At 33.4% G+C, this 23,489-nt stretch overlaps 2 protein-coding genes and 1 pseudogene across 2 annotated transcripts; all 3 read left to right on the forward strand.

Annotated features, from left to right (window-relative positions):
• Positions 1 to 1,999: 1,999 nt before the first annotated feature.
• Positions 2,000 to 7,946, forward strand: LOC110707262 (butyrate--CoA ligase AAE11, peroxisomal-like). The gene is made up of 2 exons (XM_021885277.1): positions 2,000 to 3,094; positions 6,307 to 7,946. The coding sequence occupies exons 1-2, from the start codon at positions 2,894 to 2,896 to the stop codon at positions 7,858 to 7,860; spliced, it is 1,755 nt and encodes a 584-aa protein (XP_021740969.1). The 5' UTR covers positions 2,000 to 2,893; the 3' UTR covers positions 7,861 to 7,946.
• A 6,447-nt stretch (positions 7,947 to 14,393) lies between these two features.
• Positions 14,394 to 17,266, forward strand: LOC110707163 (annotated as a pseudogene).
• Positions 17,267 to 19,816: 2,550 nt separating this feature from the next.
• Positions 19,817 to 20,871, forward strand: LOC110707119 (glutathione S-transferase-like). Its single transcript, XM_021885134.1, has 3 exons — positions 19,817 to 19,963; positions 20,291 to 20,339; positions 20,423 to 20,871. Exons 1-3 carry the CDS (start codon positions 19,817 to 19,819, stop codon positions 20,869 to 20,871), a joined length of 645 nt encoding a protein of 214 aa, XP_021740826.1.
• The last annotated feature ends 2,618 nt before the right edge of the window (positions 20,872 to 23,489 follow it).

Below are 23,489 nucleotides of genomic sequence, written 5' to 3' on the forward strand. Positions count from 1 at the left end.
AAATACTGTAAAAATATACTAGTAGTTCTATAAAGTCAACAAATTGAGAGTGAGGAATAGCTCAAGTGGTTAGAGCTCCCTTCCCGATTTCAATAGATTTTAGAATCGATTCTCATCACCCGTCCTTGTGGTTCTCCAAACAAAAACAAAAACAAAAAACAAAAAACAAAAAAAAAAAAAAAAGTCAACAAATTTCGTTTATGATTTAAAAACACATCCTACCATTTTAATTTAATAATGTAATGATGAAGTGTTAGTTATGTTTTGAATTGTCTCCTAATCAAGGTTAATTATTACTCCCTCCGTCTTTATTTGTTTGCCCAATTGCTAAAATGTGGGTCAAACTTTGATAACTTTGACCATAAATTCTCGTTATTCTACCAAAAGAAATATATTCATGTGGGATCTTGTTTGGTTCGTCTCATTATAAATTTAATTAATATTTACTTTTTATAATTTTTAGGTATATGAAAATTGAGATATAAACGTTTTAACACACATTTTGGAGACCGCGTAAAGTCAAATAGGGCAAAAATAAAGGGACAGTAATACTATATGTATTGCCGTTTATTAATGATATCGCTTTTGAGCACATTCTCATGTGATTTCGTCTTGATACTACCAAATCACAATTTATTCAGACTTTCACTTTCTACAAGTCAATTTGGGGGAGGGGGGCAGCAATTTGAAGATTTTCATCACATTCTCTAGATCTCTTCTTAAGCTTTAAAGTGAATCAATGATTCCCATTGAAAGATCCAAGGCTAAAGGTCTTTGACGTGAAGCTAAGTATAGGACATACAACCTTCCGTTTTTATAATCCTCTTGTTTTGAATCTTGTAACTTAGCTTCTCGATAGTTATGTAGGGTATTATTTATTTTTTTTTTTTTTTTTTTTTTTGAAAGGGGGTATTATTTAATTTGTCTCAATGAGTGTCTTAAAAATTATATATTTATAAATTTTACTACTCCGTACAATGTAATTTGGAAATTTAATGATCAATGTGTATTGACAGACGTGCATGGTTTAAATAGTAAATTAAGAAAAGGTGGAAAGTGTACATCATTCATTTTATTCTAATAAAAATGTTTTGACTTTTATGTTATTTACATACCTCAATTTAACCACAAATTTAATGTTTAAGTAGGATTAAGTTGTAAGTGCAAGTTTCTCCTTTAAAGACTTACTGATTACTTGCAATCTAAATTTCCTAAACGAACACTTTTAAATTAAATAGATCAATCTATCACTCTGAATCCCTGGTTTAAAAAAAAATTGATATAGTTAAAATATGGTCACCTCCATTTTTTTTAAGTGTCCCATTTTAACTGGGCACATACACTAATGCAAAACTTAGACTTATAATACTTTAAATTATCAATAAATATAAATCACAATAAAAGGTTAAAACATAAAATGAAAACGTTAGTTAAAATAAGTTAAATAAATAAGAAATATTGTCAAAAATAATACAACCTTTGGCCCGTTAATATTAATAATACAACCTTTGGATTATACATGAATATTACAACCTTTAGGGGGTCTCAACTTTAAACAAGATAAAAAAAAAACTTGTAATCAGTTAAAAAAGTTATTTATGACACTTGTCATCATATAATTGGTCTAAATTTATTTTTTTTTATTTTTTTAAAAAAAAAGTAATTTTTGATTAAAAAAAAAAAAAACCATTCCAGCAACCCCTCCCCGTCAAACACATAATCCCTTCACCCCGCGATTCCCCTCCCTGTTAAACACCTAATCCCTTCCCTCGACGGCCCCCTCCCCGTTGAATACGAAGAAAGGAGTGATAAGCGGCGATTTTATGCCGGAGAAAGGAGTGATCCCGCGCCGATTTTTAAGGCTAGAGAAAGGGAGGGGTTGTTTTCGGGGCTGGGGAAGGGGAAGGGGCCGGGACGATTATCGGGGGCAGGGGAAGGGGAGGGACGGTTTTTCGAGGGGCTAGGGCAAGGGGATGAGCGGTTTGCAGGGTGGGGGAAGGGGAAGGGGAAGGGTAGCTTTTTGCGGTTGCTGGGGAAGAGGAGGGGTGGTTTCGTGGTGGGGGAAGGGGAGGCAGGGGTCTTCGATGGTTGGGCTGGGGTTAGGGGCTGCCGGAGATGGCGTGCAGGTGGTGCAATAGTGGTGTACATTGGGAGGAGAGAGAGGGAAAAAAACCAACAATAATTTAAAGCAATCATATAGCGACACATATCATGGTTAACCCGTTTAACAGGTTACCAACTGGTTATGTCTTGTTTAAAATTAACAAGATCCAAAGGTTTGTAATATTCATGTATAATCTAAAGGTTATACTCCCTCCGTCTCTTATTTTTTGCCCCATTGCAATTTTATGGGTCAAACTTATAAAACTTTGACCATAAATTCTCGATAATCTATAAGCGATAATATATTCATGTGAGGTCTTGTTAGAATCATCTTATTGTATATTTTATTTATATCAAACTTTTATAATTTTTATGCGTATAGAAATTAAGATATATACGTTTGAACACACGTCTTAAAAACCGTAAAAAGTCAAATAGGGCAAAAAATAAGGGACATAGGGAGTATTATTAAGAAGAACGGGCTAAAGTTTATATTATTTTAACAACTTTTCCAATAAATAATGCAAAAAGTCGCAAGGGAGGCACTTTAATAATAAAATGGGCCTATTCAATAACTTTCCATTGCTCTCATTACAAGAGTTAAAAAAAAAAGTCAATAGGAGAAAACGTGGAAATAAAAAACCCAAGCGGTCCTGAATACTTCCGTTTGCTACAAGTGACCTATAAATCATGTCACCCCCCAATTTCACCATTTATATGTGCATTGCATCACACCAATTAAAGTGTCAAAACATTTATTAATTTTGCGTCCTTTGATTAGCTACAAATCATGAACAAGTACATGAATAAGTACGAGGCAAACTATGCAGCTCTTACTCCAGTCACATTCTTGAAAAGAGCTGCTAAATTTTATGCTAACCGTACCTCCATCATATACGGTGGTGCTCGGTTTACTTGGCGGCAGACCTACGATCGCTGTCGACGCCTCGCTTCGTCCCTCCAATCCCTTGGCATTGCCAAAAATGACGTGGTTAGTTAACGTTTTTTTTTTTTTTTTTTTTTTTTTGTCCATAGTTGTTATGTTCTTTAATTGTCATCCTGTTTTTTTTTTTTTTTTTTTTTTTTTTTTTATACACTAATCTTATTATTTTTTTTTTTTTTTTTGAGGAGAGTCTTATTATTATTAACTAGTCAAATAATCACACTACTATTGTATTCATAAATAATAATACTCCATTGGCTGTCTTTTAATGTATTAGGAAAACAGAGTAAGAGACATTGTTATAAGATGGATGGATGGATGGATGTAAGAAAATATAGAGTAGATACAATAGAATGTGTAATTACAGGTATGATTATGGTATATCCGTATCAAAACAGAATAATGTATAAGTCAATACATCAAAAAAAAAATTGTGCTTTGTAATTATTACTTATTATTAATTAAAGGTATACGTAAAATAAAGTGGTTCATTATTTTTTTTAAACGTAAAATAAATGTTATACACAACCTTTAGGGCTATATATAAGGAGTTAAAATTAGAAAAAAAAACAAATTAAAATATAATATTATTACACTGATTTACGCATGATTTTATCATACATTCTTAAATTAATACCAAATTAGAAAAGATATTACTTATTTTTAACCCTAAAAGCTACATATAGCATTACCCTAAAAAAAATAAAGAAATAATCATTTTCTTAATAACCATTATACCACATTATTAAGCATTATACTAATTTATATTTGGTTCATTTGTGTTAGGGCTTGTTTAGTTCACCTTACTATTGATGATCTGATTTGGTTTGATTTGATCTGATTGTCTGATTCGACCAAACTTTGACCATATCTGTACGATAATTTATAAAGAAAAAATATATCAATTGGGGCCTTGTTAAAGTCGTAATAATGTGTATTCTATAAATATATAATTTTCATAATTTTTTTCAATGTAAATTATAGATATTTAACGATAAAAAATCGCACATAAAATGATAAAATGTGTCAGAACTTTTTTTTTTTTTTTAATCTAATCTGATTTGAACTTATTTTTTTGACTTAATCTAATCTAAACTTAATTTTTCTAAATATAAGTAAAAATAAGGTGAATTAAACATGACAGGCCGCCTTATCATCATAAGACTACACATTTGAGTGTCACAGCAAGCATTTGTCTCTATTGCAATTTAACTCTTCCCTGGCCCACATGTCATTGATTATGTATAATTAATATATGAAATACTTTTTCTGTCCCTATTAAGTTGACCTAATTTGACCGACTGAGTTTTAAGCATTTTCATTGACTATTGTATTATGTAAGATAAGTTGGTAATGAGATTAATTATTCATTGTAGTGAATGTATGGAGCTGAGTGCGGAGACCATTACTAATCACAACATATCTCAGTTGCACATTTTATATATTGCAGTAAATTTAATTTGCAATGTAAATTTAGTTCAAGTTTTCGAATCTGAGATTTTGATCTGGCTTGGATCGGATTGCATCATAGATTAGATTTGGTGAGAAATTTGGATTAGATTGGATTAGAAAATTAAAAATCGAATTTTAATTTAAATCGAATTTTAATTTGACATAAATCCAAATCAAAAACTAAATGGACACCCCTACTCTTTCCCTGCTGGCAACACCCAACTTTCAGCTCTCCTCCCTTTCTATGCGTAAGAAGAATCTCCATATGCAAGTAGGAGGAAAATTAGGGAATCCACTTGCTTGAGGTGAGAATTGAACCCCTCTCACATGGGCAGAAGTAGGGCTCTCTCCTCTCTTTAATTTGTTTATGTAAATTTAAGTAGTTATTGAACAAAAAAGATTGAATGGGTGTGAGAATATTTTGTTCGGTTTCTTTTACCAAATGCATGCCTTCGAGCTTTTTAAAAATTCATCAAATAATACCCTCGCGTTTTCAATTCCAATATTCACCAAATACCCTTTACCTTTTCAAAAATACTTCAAAGTACCCTTAATAACTAACGATCATTAGTTATGTTAGTCATTAGGGTTAATCATAACACATGTCATGATATGATTGATTCTTTTTCAATATTTTAATTATTTATTAAAAAAATTATACTTTTCTCAATTTGAGTATCAAAAAAAATTTCCGCTAAAATTTTTTAGGACATTTTGACCTTTTTTGAGTCCAACTTAAGCTCAAAATTGGCCAAAAAAAAAACCTAATTGCATCGTTTTGTGTGATAAGAAAAAATGTTAATTTTTAATTAATTAAAATAATGAAAATGAATCAATCATATCTTCACATGTGTCATTATTAACATTAATGACTAACGACTAAAGTATTTGTTAAAAGGTGAAGGGTATTTATTGAATTTTGAAAAACACGAGGTTATTTGATGAATTTTTATAAAGCTCGAGGACAATTGGTGAGAAAATTGTATTTGTCACATGCTGCCACATGGCATGGTAACACGTATATTACCTATTTTTGTTCACATCAAAAGTCACCATAGAGGGCAGAGACCAATTTGGTAATACACTTTCTAAAATCAGGATCATCCATAATTAAGAAATTAATAAAAAAAAAATTAATAAGACAGTTTAGAGCAAGAATATAATTGGGAGGGCTGATATTACTCAGATCAAGGCCATTCATCATTATATATGGGCCCAAGGCAATATAAGATACAAGACCCTTTATAATTTTGTTGCCTTGTTGCTTGGGCATTGGCTTTGAAAATCAAAATATATTATGCACATAAGCACATTGCAAATTAGAAACCGTAGGTGAATGTATAGTACTCATTTTGCAAGCTCTATTATTTTTCAATTGGTACAAACAAAGTGTTGGCTGACGAGTACTTAGTAGGGTGCTTACCTCGGATCCTACAAGTTTTAAGTTCAAATCTTACCCAGTAAGGGTGCTTGAGGGTAAGAATTTCCTTACCCCTTGCCTGTACTCCCAAGTGCTTGATTCACAAAGATTGAATCAGAAGTCCCGTGAGTATTGAAGTCTGGTCAAGGTCCTCCTTGCCATTAAAAAATTCAGTTGGAACTTATAATTTGCAATTATGTACACATGTTTATTACATTCTTACCTTAATCTGTTCGCATTGACGTTATTTATGGAGTATCACTTATCAAAGGGGTCGTCACATCACAATAAACATATTGCAAAAAAATGTTATTGTTGTAAACGCAAAGTGTTAAGTTTTTTTGCTACATGAATTACTTAACTGACTGTATATTGTCCAACTTGTTAGGTATCAGTATTGGCCCCAAATATACCAGCATTGTACGAGATGCACTTTGCAGTGCCAATGGCAGGAGCTGTGCTCAACTCCATCAATACTCGGCTTGACGCCAATACTCTCAAGTCTATACTCGACCACTCGGAAGCTAAGATCCTTTTTGTGGACTACGAGTACATCCCTCTTGCTTACGAGGCGCTTCGTCTCTTAAACAATGATCCAAAACGTTCAACATCGAAACCCTCTATTGTTATCATCACAGAGATGGATTCTCCTACAAATAAACATGGAAAACACGAAAGCGAAAACTTTGAAACTATGGCAAGTGTGAATGCTCACCAAAACAAAAAGTGTGACAATGAATTGGAATATAAAGACTTGATTGCCATGGGAAATGTAGATTTCGTACCAATAAAGATCGACGATGAGTGGGATCCCATTGCTCTTAACTACACATCCGGTACGACGTCTTCTCCTAAAGGAGTGGTATATAGTTATCGAGGAGCCTACCTAAGTACCTTGAGTATGATCTTAGGTTGGGAGATGGCAACCGAACCCGTGTACTTATGGTCCTTACCGATGTTTCATTGTAACGGATGGACCTTTGCTTGGGGAGTTGCTGCTCGAGGCGGGACTAATGTTTGTATACGCAATACAACCGCATCTATAATTTACAAAAGCATAGCACTCCATGGAGTCACTCACATGTGTTGTGCACCGATTGTGTTGGACATCATTCGAGAAGCCAAGCCAAACGAGCTCGTGCGACTAACCTCCCAAGTCCAAGTACTCACTGGTGGATCACCTCCTCCACCAGGACTACTTAACGAGATGGAGAAACTCGGGTTTCATATCGTACACGGTTATGGACTAACCGAGTCAGTAGGCCCTGCACTAGTGTGCGAGTGGCAAAAGGAGTGGGATGGTCTTTCACAAGAGGAACAAGCACAATTGAAGGCGCGTCAAGGGATTAGTCCACTAAGCATAGCAGACGTCGATGTTAAAGATACGGTAACAATGCAAAGTGTGCCTAACGATGGGAAGACGACAGGGGAGATTGTGATACGTGGTAGTGGCATAATGAAAGGATACTTCAAGAACGAAAAGGCCACCTCAGAAGCATTTGCTAACGGGTGGTTCCATACCGGCGATGTAGGTGTTATACACCCGGACGGGTATATAGAATTAAAGGATAGGTTAAAAGATGTGATCATATCCGGTGGTGAGAATATTAATAGTGTACACGTTGAAGGGGTGATTTATCGACACCAAACGGTGTCGGAGGTGGCTGTGGTGGCGATGCCACACCCGCGATGGGGTGAAAGCCCTTGTGCATTTGTTGTGAGAAGTGGTAAAGATGGAAGTGTAACGGAACAAGATATGATAACGTATTGTAGAAATAATCTTCCTCATTATATGGTGCCTAAAAAGGTATGTTTCGTGAAAGAGCTTCCAAAGACTTCTACAGGAAAAGTTCAAAAGGGAATATTACGTGCTATGGCAAAGAAGTTTGATGTGCAAAACGATCTTCTATTGAGCCCAAATATTGTGGCCTCACGTTTATAGTGTTTGTTATTGTCTTATATTATTGTTGACTAGATTTTAAACTGGTTCAACTTACACACGATTTTAATTTGATTTTGTACTAAATTAAGAAGATTGACTATATGAATCTTAAATTATTTACAAGTATTTTAATTTCGTTCTAAGAGAATTTTATGTGTAAATTTTTTTAGGTTTTTTGTTCTCTATTAAAATTCGATATTTATAAATGAATCAACTTTCTTAATATTGTGAGGGTATAGGGAATGTTAAGTTCTTAATTCATTTTTTGTCATTATATTGGGATATGATGGATTATGATTTTGTGAAATAATTGCTTGAGTTTCTGGCCTAGAAAACTGGCTCGGCTTGATCCAAAAAGCCCTCTGGGCCCAACCCATAATGGGCTGGGAAATTTTTTTGGCCCGAACTTTGGCCTGGCTAGGCCATTGCCACCTCTAATTTAGAGCAATATATTTCACCATGTAATAATAAAAGGGCTTGAACATATTTTAATACAAGGTAGATCTATATGCACGTGATACGTGATATAGGTTATTTCTAAATTTATTGACTCCAATCATTTTATAATAGTTTGTAAAATTAATGGCATTTTAGGTATTATTGCACTACATCAACCCTTAGCTTTTACAATAGAAATATGCTCTTATATTGCTACGATTTCTCACAAATATTAATAAGTTACTACATATAGTATTTGCTTTCAAATGTTATTAACATTCCGTGACTATAGAAACGTGTCAATTAAAAAGGGGGGATTATTTTGGGCGGATGAGACAAAGGTTAGATTATTACAGAAATTTTTTCCTATTTTATAAATAAATGTAGTTACAGTGTGTAGCTGGTTGCACACAAGCATTATTGTTTTCTTATATAATCTTAACTACCAAAAAAAAAAAAAAAAAAAAAAAAAAGACAATTATAATCTCACATCCCCTTCGTTAATTTAGTTTATGGTGGTGATTGAATTTTTAATTAAGGTTTAAATTGTGATGCTTTTTTTCATTGGTCAAATGGTAGCTCATGCACTTTACAACTTGTGGCAATGCGGTAATATATGAGCAAATTGATTTCTGTATAGTTTGCTCATTTAAATAATTAAATGAGCAAATGAAAAAATATATTTTGCACATTTCTATTTGAATCAATACAAAAATTAACGTTTGTTGTTAGAACATATACACTTTATTTAGGTTGAGTATATGGAACATTATTGCTATTGTTGGAGAGATATTGAAGTGTCATTTTGTTAATTATCTGCAAGGGCAAAAAAAAATTTACTCATCCTAAACAAAATAGCAAAACATTGTTTTTTTTTTTTAAACATATAAATTAAGCATAATTATCAATGGAGTCAAAAAGAAAAAGGGTGACTATGTCAGAAATTTGTACTTAAAATAAAACATTTAACTATTGAAAAATTGTTGGGAATAATCCACTCTTGTTTCCAGCTGCACACTCTTTATTTCAACCCCCTCTTTGACTTTCTTATCGCCTTTTATTTCATATGGGCCCAAGGTTAAATGCCCATATGGTTAAAACATTATATTAGCTCACTAAAATGGGCTTCATCCTTCAAGTAGGAGGGAACAACCCCAACAACTATTTGAAACCTTCACAACTGTGTGTCAAGACAAAAATCTAAGGGACAAAAATTAAATGCCTACTAGGTGATTATGTATGACCCTTTTTTTTTTAATTTTTTTTGGTTAAACAGGGCAAATTAGGTCCCATCCCCTAAAAAGAGATAGATTAATTAGGTCTTATGAGCGGAATGTTTCTGCAACGGTCATTTGATATATGACTACCATATTATTTTAATGATAAACAATATAATCGGCTTATTTTTTACATTATAATATGGACACAATTAGTCTTCTAATTTCTACAATGTAAATATAATTTTTGAAAATTTTAATCCATCATAAAAATAGATATTTTTGGAGAAACTATAAAATAAGAATAAAAATTACATAAATAAAATAACAAATTTGATAAATAAAAGAAAATGTTGTAAATACTATTTTATACCAAAATAAAGTAATAAAACTTATTATTTTGAGAAAAAAACATGTCAATTATGACTTCTTAATCATTGAAACACTATATTAGTGCCTCTGCGATGCACACTAATAATTTTTTTTTATATAATTAATTGTGATATAATATAAAAATGAGGCAACTCATGCGGCATAAACAAATGCAATGCATATAGAATAATAAAATAATAAGGCAAAAATTATTAAAGCTACAATTGAGAAAAAAAAATTATTGTTGATTTTTTGTGTTGAAAATATTTAAAAGCAGTATACATTATATTACATTAATGAGGCATATTATTCTCAATAAAATTATACAATCTAGTGACTACATGACTAAAGACTTATTTATAAATGTCTTTCTATAAACATCAAATTAAAATATACATAAACAATAGACTAAGGGGCCGTTTGGTTTGCATAGGGGAATCGGAATGGAATGCAGAATGGGAATGAAGGAGAAAGGAATGGATTAACCCTGATTTGCCCTAGTTGTTTGGTTGTATCCAGGAAACGGAATGAAATGCTGACTGATTCCCTTTAAGACAGTTTGGTTCAAACTAGGGAATCAAACCATTCCATACAAATTCATTCGTGCTATAGCAAAAAACTTTCAACAATGGCAAATTATATAGAAAATTCAATCACCATGAAGGCATTTATGAACAAATTAAAGAGTAATATTAGTTTAAAACAAGACAAATCCACAAAATTACATAAATTAAAAAAAAAATGAAAACTACTCTGACATGAAAGTCGACGGTGATGAAGGCGGTGGTGGGAGGTTTGAATCAACTGGTAGTAATGAAGGTGGTGAAGAAGATCACAATCCCTAATTGCAAAAGTAAAACCCCAATTTCTTGAGCTTGAATCAATGGCTGCCACCGCCATTTCCCCCCAAATCCTTTAAACCAACTCTAACCCTATTTCTCTCTCCTCGGCGACGAAGAAGAAGATGATGATGGTTGCGACGACGAGCTCGAATTCGTGAGTAGACGACGGCGACGACAGTGGAGAGGCGAAGAAGTAGAAGGCGACGACAGATGCGAAGACAAGCTCGAATTCGTGAGTAGACGACGTCGATGGAGAGGCGAAGAAGACGATGACGGTGGAGAGGCGAAGACGACGACGACGGTGAAGAGACGAAGAAGAAGACGACGACGACAGTGAAGAGGCTTGAGAGGAGAGAGAAGGGGGCGTGAGTTGAAGGGGAATGGGAATGCAAAAGGTAGGGAGGGTGGGGAATGGGTTTAGGGGATTTTTGGGTAAACTCATCGAATCATTAAAGGCAATAATAATCCAATTAGGCAACACTAATCTCTATTATTAGTAGCACATTTTCTGTCTATGGATTGATGATTTACATGATATCGTCGCTCTTTGTTATTATGTAAAATTGTGTTTGAAGCTATCCCATAATTGTAGGGGTGGCAAACGGATCAAGTCAGGTCGGGTTTGTGTCCGAGTTTTTGAGTTTCGGATCAGCTAACCCCCAACCTGAACCTGATCCATTTAAGTTTTCGGGTTGAGAACCCCAACTTGAACCTGATATTTTCAGGTTCGGGTCAACCCGAAAACGACCTGATTTGACCTGATTTTATTTTTTTAAAATTGGGTTGATTTGACCGAAAACAATCAATATGCAGTAATTAATAACAAATCGGGAACAAAAAAAAAAATCAGAAACAACAAATCGGCAACAACCAACATGCAAAAAATTAACAACAAAAATTTTAGGTGTATTACGATTATTAACCAAAAACAACACAATCGAAGAAAAGCTGAAATTTAAAAATTTAAAAAAAAAAAACCAAAACACAAAATTAAAACAGAAAATTGTCTTTGAAGGAAAGGAAGAATTGAAGGTGACTGTGAAAGTTTTGGAGATGTAGAATCAGATCGACCGAAAACACATGTAGTTGAGCTTGAGGCTTGAAGTTCAGCTTGAGGAGATGTACAAGTAGAACTCAGACCAACCGAAAAATCAGCTTGAACGGTTGAAAACTTGAAATTGAACGATGGTGAATTGAACTCAGATCAACCGAAAAGGAAAAACCCCAGCTTGAGACCGAAAACCCAAATTAACAAATTTGTATGATTTTAGATTTTTTTTAGAATTTTAGAGACCGAAAACCCAACTAGAAATTGAACGATCAATGGTGAATTGAATTCACATATGATTTTAGATTTTTAGAGTTTGAATTATGAGAGAGAAAATTGACAGAAAAATTAAACTACATAAATAAACTGCAGTTTACAATATGAGAGAGAAAGTCTGAAAGTGTGCTGGAGTTTTGCTAAGAAACGGCTGAGAGAGTGAGAGGTGTGAGCATTGAGATGATTTTAGGGTTTTAGATTTTAGATAAGGAGCTATATTTGGGCTTGGGTCGATTTACATTAGGACCCATATTTTTTGTGTGTTGTGCTGCTGGTTGGTATTTTTATAGTTGAGGTTATTATTATTTTTTTTTTTTAAATATTCGGAAATTCGGGTTAAATGGGTCATTTTCGGGTTAGAATTTTCAACCTTAACCTAACCCATTTAATTTCGGGTCGGATTCGTGTCAACCCATTTCAGTTTTCGTGTCAAAAATCTCAACCCTAACCCGCTATTTTTAGGTTGGGTTCAGGTCGGGTCAGTTTTTGCCAACCCTACATAATTGTAGTTTGATCGTTGTTTGTTTATTGACTTAAAAGTTTATTTGTAAATAAATAACTATTAATCCAAAAGAAAGGATACACAAGAAAATGTCACTTGTCACTACGTCTAACGTATCTTTTACTATGCAGCTTATTTATGAATGTCGAATGTAATAAATTTATTATTTCATTCCAATGTTTCAGCAAAAGATAATAATTTTTATTGTATTTACTAAGATATTAACTTTTTAATTAAATAATAACAAAAAATTGATTGATATTTTACAATTTCATAGAATTAGACATATGATATAATTGTCAAACACAACATTTATTGTATAGTCATATATAATACTCCATTAGTCTAAGCAACAAAATATTAAAGTTATTTGAAAAAAAAAGAGTGATGTTTATTTTAAAGTAATTTCTTAAATATCAATTATATGAATCAATTTTATTATTACTTTTTTGACAAAATTCAATAATACTCCTTTAAGATGTCCAGCACGATAATGATAGTATGTTGTACCTGAACCAGTGGCTCACTTTTCTATAGTTAAAAAAAAAAGTTGGAATAATATTTTCGGTAAATGTGTGTGGAAGAATTTTAAACACAAAATAAAACTAATACATTTTATATAAAGATAAAATATAAGATTTGGAATAATATTATTATAGTTGCATTATACAAATATTTCAAAAATAAAAGATTTTTTGTTAAAAGGAGAGGGGGAGTTTTGGAGGGGGGAAAAACAGCACCAAGAAGTGACACGTGTCATTCCTGATATCTGTTTTAGTATTATATTATTGAATTATTGATTGATTGATTGAATATGGTAGTCATATTTCAAACACCAGTAGCCCATTAGTTTTTTTTTTTTTTTTTTTTTTTTTTTTTTGTATTCCACCCGATTTATCTTTTGGGCTAATTCGAATTAGGGGCTCAATTTTGAGTGATTAGTTTCCAATTTCCTTTCCATTGTTGTAACGGAGAATCGAACACGCGGTCCTTCTTATTTAGTACAGTCTTAATCACCACTGCACCAATAACCAACTAGTAAAGCTACAAGGTTTGAAAATTAAGTTCATTAAGTTGTCCACGCAAGAGCTAAACAAGTTTACAACTAGGAAATTATGTATGATTGAGTGAGTAAAAAAAAAAAAAAAAAGTTTTTTTGGACAAAAATTGAATGTTAGCAGCTCTGCTATGACATTGACTGAAACGTTGCATTGATATTAGCTGCATTCCAGAATTTTGGGCCCTAAAACTTTGAGGCCTTAATGCATCTCATTTTGTTGCAAATGCAATCTTCCAGGGGACACACTCAAGAAGTCAAGCTAAATGTCTACTACTTACCAAACGCAATTAATTAAGTGGCGTTCACTTCATAATTAGGAGTGACAATGAACTTGTTTCGGTAAAAATAATGTGTACCTAAGAAGATCTTTAGTATAATGGGTTGAAGACGGAGCTTTGTCCAATTAACTATAGGCCAAGGGTTTTTTGCACATCAAAGCACATTAACCGGTCTCGAGGGTTGTTCAAGAAACGTCCCTCCGATGCCTAAATTAGTCATTTAATATAAAGCGAGAGTATTAAATGCTAAGTAAGAGAGCAAGTGCTTGAGGCTTCATATTGAATGCTTGATTATGATGAAATTTAGACTATGTATACCCATGGGGTAGTAAATAAAGCGGAGCCTTTAGGACACGTGTCATGCACCGGACGTATGGGCTCTTTTAATGACCTTTGCATAATTGCATGGCCTTTGGACTGATTTGCTGGTTTTAGACATGAAGTTACACGTTAAGTGGATCGGACATGGTGACCCAATTGAGAAATAAGGTCCAAAATGAATGGCCATTTTGGTATCCAAACAAAACTTAATTGAAAAGTATGATGCTTAAAAAAGTTAAAAAAATGTAACTTTATAACTCTGATGGATAAGGGAATAGAGTATAAATTTGGTAAACTTATGATTTATAATAAATAAAAATAAATTATGTCTCGATATGTCTCTATATGATATTATGATGACTAAATCATCCCCGCACCACAAATTAGATTCTAATCATTAATTTCTACCACTACTCACATCTCTATTTATTGGCTGATTCATTTAATTTATTTTTGTATGTAAAAATTAATAATAAATGTTTTTTCTTTTCATATTTTTAAAATTTATTTTTATTTTACTTATATTTTGTAGAATTATGTTATGAATTATTTTTTAATTTTAGTAATAATAAAAAGTGAATTTTGAAAATTATTTAATAAAATTATTAAAAAAGAAAACTGAAATTGTTTCAAAATTAATAAATGAATTTTAAAAATTAGATTAATGATTTATTATTAATTTTATATTAAAAAAGAAATCAAAATCAGCCAATGAAAAATTCATATGGGATTGTACATCATTAATTGAAAGGTTGTTGTAACTTAATGAATTCCTACTACCTACCTATCGTAGTTACTAATTTCTACATGAGAGGAAAAGACCCATGAAGCATCACCACTCTCTACTGTCTACTCCTCCCATCACAAATATGAGCCTCATCACCGTGAAAGAATCCATTCTAATCCGCCCATCGAAACCGACTCGAAAGCATCGTCTTTGGCTCTCACACCTTGACTTTGTAGGCTCAACTCATGCCCATATTCCTGTCATTTACATTTATACCCACCCAAAGTAATAATAACACTTCCTCAAAAGTGTGATTAGACACAGATGTTATAAAAGAGTAGCGAAATACTAGTACCATTCTATCCGGTAGCAGGCCGGTTAATTAAGAATGAGAAGAATGGCCGAATCGAGATCGATTGCAATGCTGCAGGAGTGTTATTCGAAGAGGCCAAAACAACATATCCGCTTGCTCATTACGGAGATTTTAAGCCCAACTCGGAGCTTCGTAAGTTGGTGTTGCCTACATGCGACTACACGGGTGGACTCTCGTCATTACTGCTGTTATTAACAAAACTCACTCGCTTCAAATGCGGTGCTGTATGTCTTGCCCGTGTTACACATCATTTTATTGCTGATGGAATCGGGCAAACCTACTTCTTTAACTCATGGGCGATGCTCGCCCGAGGAGATAACCTCGCGGTTTTGCCTGTTCATGAAAGGTCTGTCTACTTGAGCCCTCGTGACCCACCTCAGATCAAGTTCAACCACATACAGTTCGAGCCGCCCTCGCCACCCTTACCGCTCAAAGGGATATCATCGGGCAGGTAAGTTTGTTTATCACATGTCATTTTGGTAAATAAATCAAAATTTTATGTCGTCATTCTCAGTTGGGGGAACCACTTTTAATGGAAAACTTGTTTATTTATTTACGAAAATGTTATGATCTTATGAAGTGAACAAAAACTATTTATCTAGAAAAACTTGTATTTTATGATAAAAAAAAATGTTACTTCCATTCGTTTTTTTAAGTGTTATATTTGGATTTTTAAAAATTATATACGTACACCACTTTACCCAATGTTCATACTTTACACACAAGATTAAGTACAATCATTTAGGTGATGTATGTGTCAGAGTCGTCTAAACAATTTTTTTTCAAACATTAATTTTTGATAATTCATATTATTATATCATTGGTCAAAATTTCGTTATAGCAATTAATGTATTGGTTAAAGTGAAATACATTTTAAAATATAGAAAGGATATTAAATATTAACGATAAAAAACAAAAAAAAAAATTGTGCAATGACAGAATATAATTTTTTTTTTTTTTTGTTCTATAGAGAAAGATTAATTACCCTTAGGCACCATAGGTGAATATAAAATTCAAACTAAACATATATGGAATGATTTGTTTTTTTTTTTTCTTTTTTTTGGTGATTCACTCGGTTCACCCTTAGATAATCCGGATTTGGGGATTAGTTCTGATGGTTAGGTTCTAGTCCCCTCCCAATTGTTGTTGCTGGGGATCGAACACGGGTCCTCCCTACCAAGTGCAGTCCTAATCACCACTGTACCAACAACCAATTGGTAGATGGAATTATTTGTAAATGTATGTATTATGATTCACATACTACTATCTATATATCAGCAAAACTTGTTAATATAGGGGTGTTGCGGTCTTTTCAACTATGTTAGTGAGGGGCAAAATTGTAAGAACAAGGATTCTAGCTCATTCTCGTAATTCGAGCCCCGTTATCATCGTCAATTCGCCTTCAAGCTTCAAACAAGGCAAACTCTTGTGGTTGCCTTCAATGGAGAATGAAAAGAGTATCTTCATTGGTGAAGCAATGAAAGCTCATCTTTAATGGTGGAAACAATGGAGAAGTTTAACACCTACCCTTTGGGATTAATTATACCCTAAATTACTCTTTTTTACTTAAGGTTGTCGTTTAATTTGGCGGCGAAGCCACCAGTAGTGTTTGAGATTTGCCGTTAGTAGTGTCTGATCAGATTGACGTGCATTCCTTCTCAGGGAAAAAGGTGGGTTTCACTTTGGGGGCGTTGTTTCTCTCTCCTCCTTCCCAAATTTACCCACAAATGGGCACAACAGAGTCCACCTCAGCTTTTCATTATTTTATCAATACTTTTTCAAAAGTCTTGCCTATTATTTACAACACTGCCTTGATATTAACAATGTTTGTTGAAATCTGATATCAATGGGGACCGACTCTAGGTGAAATTGCTACTACAACTGACGGTCTCTTTAAATTCACTAAACATCAAATTGATGCATTAAAAGTACAAGCAATATCCCCTGAAATAGAAAGCTACAAAGCAAGCACATTTGAAGTGTTAACCGGGCATGTGTGGCGGAGCACTCGTAAGGCCCGTGGCTTAACCGGTGATCAATGCGTGAAGCTCTACATCGTAACTGACGGACGTTCAAGGCTAAAGGATCCAACCTTACCAGAAGGATACTTCGGAAATGTAACCATGAAGACAGTTTGCATTGCTAAAGCAGAATAAGTCACTTGTATACCATTGTGGTATGTAGCCAAAATGGTTCACAAAGCACTAAAAAGAATAGAAGATTCGGAGTATTGGAAATCTTGCATTGATTACCTAGAATCACAACCTGATGTAATGGCTCCTATAATGTACCACTCCCTCTGTTTTTTTTTTTAAATACATCATTTTGATAATTGCACTATTAACATACCATGGTTAACTTAATTTTTTCACCTTTATAAAATACATAGATGTTATTATATTATATATTATTAGATTAGTCATAATGTCTAGTCTATACTAATATATTAAAAGGCGTTCCTAAAAACGTCTCTATGTCACGTAGACCTCCTCACTATGCCACGTCACTCACTCAACTCCTTATTATGCCACGTCATCCACTCAATTCCTCAATATGCCACGTCACCCTCACTACCAACAATACTTCATGTTGCCTCAACTATATTGAAAAAAAATCTATGGATGAAAAGGTTCAAACACATGACTTCCTTAAAGCAATGTTATTGTTTAACCATCTAAGCTAATAGTCAATTATGCTTTAATGTTGCACACTAAATAATATTATACTATAAAAGTATTGAAAATACATACTACATACACACTATTAAATATTTAAATGCTCTTAAAAATTAGTAGTTGCACAAATACAAAAGTAGTATCCTGGGGTAACGCCCGAGCTACTCACTAGTTTTATAATATAATTTTGTTACATTTTTTACTAATAGTCAATTAAAGATATTATAATGAACAAAGTTGTGTATCGGCAAATGTACTGGTCAAGCTGATGTATTTAAAAAAAACAAAGGAAGTACGATTTACGAAGTATCTATATTTCTTCATCTGTGTCATAATATGAAAGTTGTTCATAAAGAAGGGAGTAGCGAAATTCCATAAACTGCAGTAGTTGAAGTATTTTGTAGCCACAATTTTCTTTGTATTATGCTCTAGGGGTGAGAAAAAAATAAGTATACCCTGAATTGAAACCCGGACCTGTTAGAAATCGCACCTGAATCGAAATCAGAACCTGTTAAGAACCACAAGTTCTTGAACCGGAACTTGTACAAGTGGTTCCGGTTTCGAGTAGCAAAATGGAGAACCTGTTGCAACAAGTTTCGATTCAAGTTCTAACTTTTTTGGAACCGGAACCTGTAGGGTACCCTGTAACCTGATAAAAGTATCACTTAATTTAAAATTACTCCCTCCGTTTTTTTTATTTGCATCACTTGAAAATGCATGGAGTTTTAGAAGAGTAATATAATATGTAAGTGGGTAAATAAATTATTATAGTAAAAGGAAGATGGAGATTATGAAAGAGAATGTATGTGAGATAGGATAGATATTTTTATTATTTAAGTGGGGACCGTGGAAGAGAGAAATGATAAAATAATTTGAGTAAAATTTAAAGCAAGAGAGAGAAATGATAAAATATAATATAAAGCTACCAAATATAGAAGTGATGCATTTAAAAAAAACACCCATAAAAGGGAAGTGATGCAAATAAAAAAAAGGAGAGAGTATACACCAATTCTAACTTATTTTTTAAATAATAAATATCAAACTAACAATTATAAATATATGTATTGAATTTGTTAGACAATTACTATTAGTTTATTTTATTTGCAAGTTGTAAACATTATAAATTAGTGACCAACTAGCATAATTTTTATAAAAAAATAACCACAAAAAGTTAATAAGTATATTACAAGACATGGTACCTTAAATCGGAATCGGAACCGCAAAAAGTTAGTGAGCACTTCTAGCTTAATTGGTATTCCCTCTGTATTTTATCACTTGCTCCACTTTCCTTTTACGGCCATATTTTATTACTTGTTTCATTTTCTTTTGGAAACATTTTACAATATTTTATTAATTTCTTCTCTCTACTAGATCTCCAACTATCATACTTTAATATTTTCAGATTCTCTCTCCTTTAACTATCATACTTTATTCTTCCACTAACCACAATTCCTTCATATATTATTGCTTATATTATTTCTCCTAAAACTCCGCGCATGAAAAAATAGAGCAAGTAATAAAATACGAGGAAGTATGACTTATACATTCTCATCTTATTTCCTAAATCATTATATCCTTCTTTTTCTCTATCTTAAAGTCTTACCTTTGACTACTCCATATTAGAGATATCTCTCTTGATATCAATATTATTATGAAATCCTGTTTGATTTTTAATTTGTGAATCATAGAGATTGTACTTGTGAATCACAGAGATTGTATTAGGATCATTCTCATGTAACACTACTATAAATAGTTGTATACTCTCATCAATATAATTAAGCTTTCTCATAAGTCTAAACCTAACATCTTAGATTATTAAGGTCAAGCATGAGGATCAAGGTTCATGGAAGCCCATTCTCCGGAGCCACACTCCGAGTTGTGGCTGCTCTTCATGAAAAAGAGCTCGACTTTGAATTCGTTTCAGTCGACATGAAATCCGGTGCTCACAAACAACAACCTTATCTTTCTCTTAATGTAAGTTTTCTCTTGTTTCTTGTCAATCTGTCTTCTATTTTTATCTCCCAAGTTTGTAATTTGACTTATAGACAATATTGTATGTATATGACCTCAACATTATCTAATAAAGAGTATATGCATGTTAATAATTAGGAGCTGTATATTTCTTCAAAAAATAAAAATAAATAAATAAATTGGAGCTGTACTTGTAAAAATACTCGTAGAGGACCAACTCAACCAAAAGTTTAATCTTATGGCTGAGGTCAAAAAATATGTTTTATACTCTATCACATGACCCTTAATTTGATTATGTGAAAGCTTATTTTTCTTACCATATAATTTCAGCCATTTGGTCAAGTACCAGCATTTGAAGATGGAGAATTCAAGCTTTTTGGTGAGTTACCTTGCATATCTATCGAATTATACTACAATTATGACTACATATGCATTCATATTTATTTCCATGTTCTCAAACAGAATCAAGAGCAATTACGAAATACTTAACATACGCTTACAAAAGCAAGGGGACTGCATTGGTGTTTGAAGACTTGAAGCAAAAGGCGATTCGATCTGTTTGGATGGAGGTTGAGGCTCTCCAATTTGATCCACCAGCAAGGACTCTTACTTGGGAGATTTTCTTAAAGGGCATGTTTGGGATGGAAACCGATATGGCTATAGTCGAGGAGAACAAGGCTAAGTTAGCTAAGGTCCTTGATGTTTATGAGGCCCGTTTAGGCGAGTCCAAGTACTTGGGTGGTGAAATATTCACCTTGGTTGATCTTCATCACTTGCCTCAATTGCATATGCTAATGGGCACTCGAGTGAAGAAGATTTTCGAGGAGCGCCCGTGTGTTAGTGCTTGGTGTAAGGATATCTTGGCTAGGCCAGCTTGGGAAAAGACTGTGGCCTTGCAAAACAAAGCTTAAGGGATTACATTCTCAATGACAATTAATATTGCTTATGAAAGAATGTAATTGGCATTATGTTAGCAAAATTTGTTTGTTTATGATGATGATATTTGAAGGCTAAAATTATGGACATCTCCTATTTTCTGTCTATTGTGAGTATTGGATTTTGCCCGCTTTGTCTTCACCAGTTTTATTGGGCCTACTACAAGATTTTATGGCCCAAGACTGTCTATATTGGTTTACAACTATCCACTTTATTCGACTTTATAATGGGTTCACACTTCACAAGATCAATGTGACCACTTAGAGATTATCTGTGGTATATTTTTTATGAGAAGCTATTGGGTGAGAATAATTTTACCAATTACTTCATGAGAGCAACACAAAATAAAGAAAAATCAATCTTTAAAAATGTTAAATTAATTACAATGATAACGTCCAAATAGTTACTAATGTCATCCAAATAATTAACCATGTCAACCAATCTGCACATTCAGATATCATCAAAACAATTAACCATAACATCTAGCCTACACATTAAAAATATCATCCAAACAATTAACCATGTCATCCAGCCTACACATTCAAGAAATCATCCAAACAATTAACCATGTCATCCAGCCTACACATTAAGGATATCATCCAAACAATTAACCATGTATCGAAGTAGTTACTGTTATCATCCAAATAATTAATCATATCATTCAAGTAGTTTACTGATTTCAATCAAATAATTAATCATGTCATCCAACCAATAATTTAATTAGTTTAATGCATTATAAAATAATTTAAAATCTAAATTTTAAAAAGAAAAGTTGATGATAGTTTGAAACGAGCAATATCAAGTCTTTTCGGAATGTATATATCATTCTCACAATATATTTTTTTTTTCTTTTTTTTTTCAAGTTAAGATAAAGAATAAAAAGAAATTTCTCCTCACGAAGAGAATTCTTAATGTTTCAAGAGAAAGAATAGTAGATAGACAAGAGTTAATACAAATGTCAATACCAAATGACCTACATTAGCAATGAAATCAGAAGTCCAATTAGCCTCTCCATAGATGTGATGAATAATCTAATTGTGAAACTGAGTGAGAAGAAAATGAGTGTATCCTATAATGTGCTTGATCTACCATGGGATTGCCTAAACACCGTTTATTGTGTTGATGACTATGTCACTTTCAATTTAAATGTTTTGTATGCTGCATTGAACTGCTAGTATTGGACTCCTTTAAGAACAATTGTAGCTTCTGTTATAAATGATTTGGTGTTGCCAATGTAGAGCGATATATGGTTAATAAGTGCTCTGCTGCAATCTGTAATGAGTGAACCGATCGCTGCTGCTGAGTTGTTGTATGGAGCATGAATTAGGATCAAAGGCAATATATGAGACAGTCTCATACAAAATCTGTCGAATCTAAGGAATACACCATTTGCAGTAGGGGTGTTCGGATCCGGGTAGTTGATAAGTCGGCCCGTATCCCGTCCTGGATTTTATTTATCGAAGAAAGGAGTGAATCGAGAAACTCAAAACGTACCTCCTCTCCTCCTAAGCCACCATAAAAAATCACCCCACCACCACAGCAATTCACCACCCACCACCACCGCAATTCACTCCACCACCACGAACGGACAACCCAACACCACCGATAGCCCTTGGTCGTTGGGGTTTCCTTTTCTTCAACCAGTTCGGCCACAACCCACAATCGAAACCAACCCAACCAAACCCCACCTACACCAAACCGAAACCACCACCACTAGAATTTAACCAAAAATAATGAAATTTACCAAAACAAGCACGATAATTACCAGAAATCATAGCATATAAATGGATTTATTAAAAATTCAAAAAAATGAGAAAGAAAAATAAAAACAAGAAAGCATACCTTTTAAACTGAAAATGGCTTTGAATTTCACCTTGAATTTGGTTTAAAACGGTCAAATTCGACCATGAAAACTAGATCTAGAGTTTTCATGGTCGAATTTAACCATTAAAACCTTCGTTTTGGTCAAATTTCGATTTTGTGACGAAAACCTTCTTTTTTTACCATGAAAACCGAAAGAAAGAGAAAAAAAGAGGAGAAAGAGAGAGGCGTGAGAAAGAACAGAGGAAAGAGAAAGAAGAGAGGAGAGGAGAAAAGGAGAAAGAAAGAACAGAAAAAGAAAGAAGGAGAGGAGAGGAGAGCGTGAGAAGGAGAGAGAAATAGAGTAACATGGGGAAGAGGAGAGAGAAAGTGGAGGATGAGGCTTGAAAAAAAAGAGAAGAAGATAGGGTGGCTTGGTCTGGGTGGGTATCCGTAACTTTTTTTTTGAGGTTTTTTTTTAACGGGTATCCGGGTACCCGAGAATAGCAAGGTATGTCCCATGTCCCGGTCTATGAAAGTGCTATTTTTTCGGGATGGGTATCCGACCCGAAAAAAACAGAAAATTTTGAAAATTTTCCGTCGGGTTTTTTGCAGATCGTCGGAAAATCGGGACAGGACAACCGGGTCGGATTTTTTTGAACACCCCTAATTTGCAGCTATTATCCACATAATTAGTGGAGTACCAAACGGCCACAAGTTCGAATCATAGCCGCCACCAACACAAAAAAAAATGGATAACGCAACATAAAAACCCAACTCATTTCCCTCTTTT

This window comes from Chenopodium quinoa, unplaced genomic scaffold (assembly GCF_001683475.1).
Source record: "Chenopodium quinoa cultivar QQ74 unplaced genomic scaffold, ASM168347v1, whole genome shotgun sequence".
NCBI lineage: Eukaryota > Viridiplantae > Streptophyta > Magnoliopsida > Caryophyllales > Amaranthaceae > Chenopodium > Chenopodium quinoa.

Coding starts and splice junctions, on each gene's coding strand:
- LOC110707119 (XM_021885134.1), top strand. CDS start 19,817: ATGAGGATCAAGGTTCATGGAAGCCCATTCTCCGGAGCCACACTCCGA. Junction 19,964..20,290: donor AACCTTATCTTTCTCTTAAT/GTAAGTTTTCTC, acceptor ATATAATTTCAG/CCATTTGGTCAAGTACCAGC. Junction 20,340..20,422: donor TGGAGAATTCAAGCTTTTTG/GTGAGTTACCTT, acceptor GTTCTCAAACAG/AATCAAGAGCAATTACGAAA.
- LOC110707262 (XM_021885277.1), top strand. CDS start 2,894: ATGAACAAGTACATGAATAAGTACGAGGCAAACTATGCAGCTCTTACT. Junction 3,095..6,306: donor GCATTGCCAAAAATGACGTG/GTTAGTTAACGT, acceptor CCAACTTGTTAG/GTATCAGTATTGGCCCCAAA.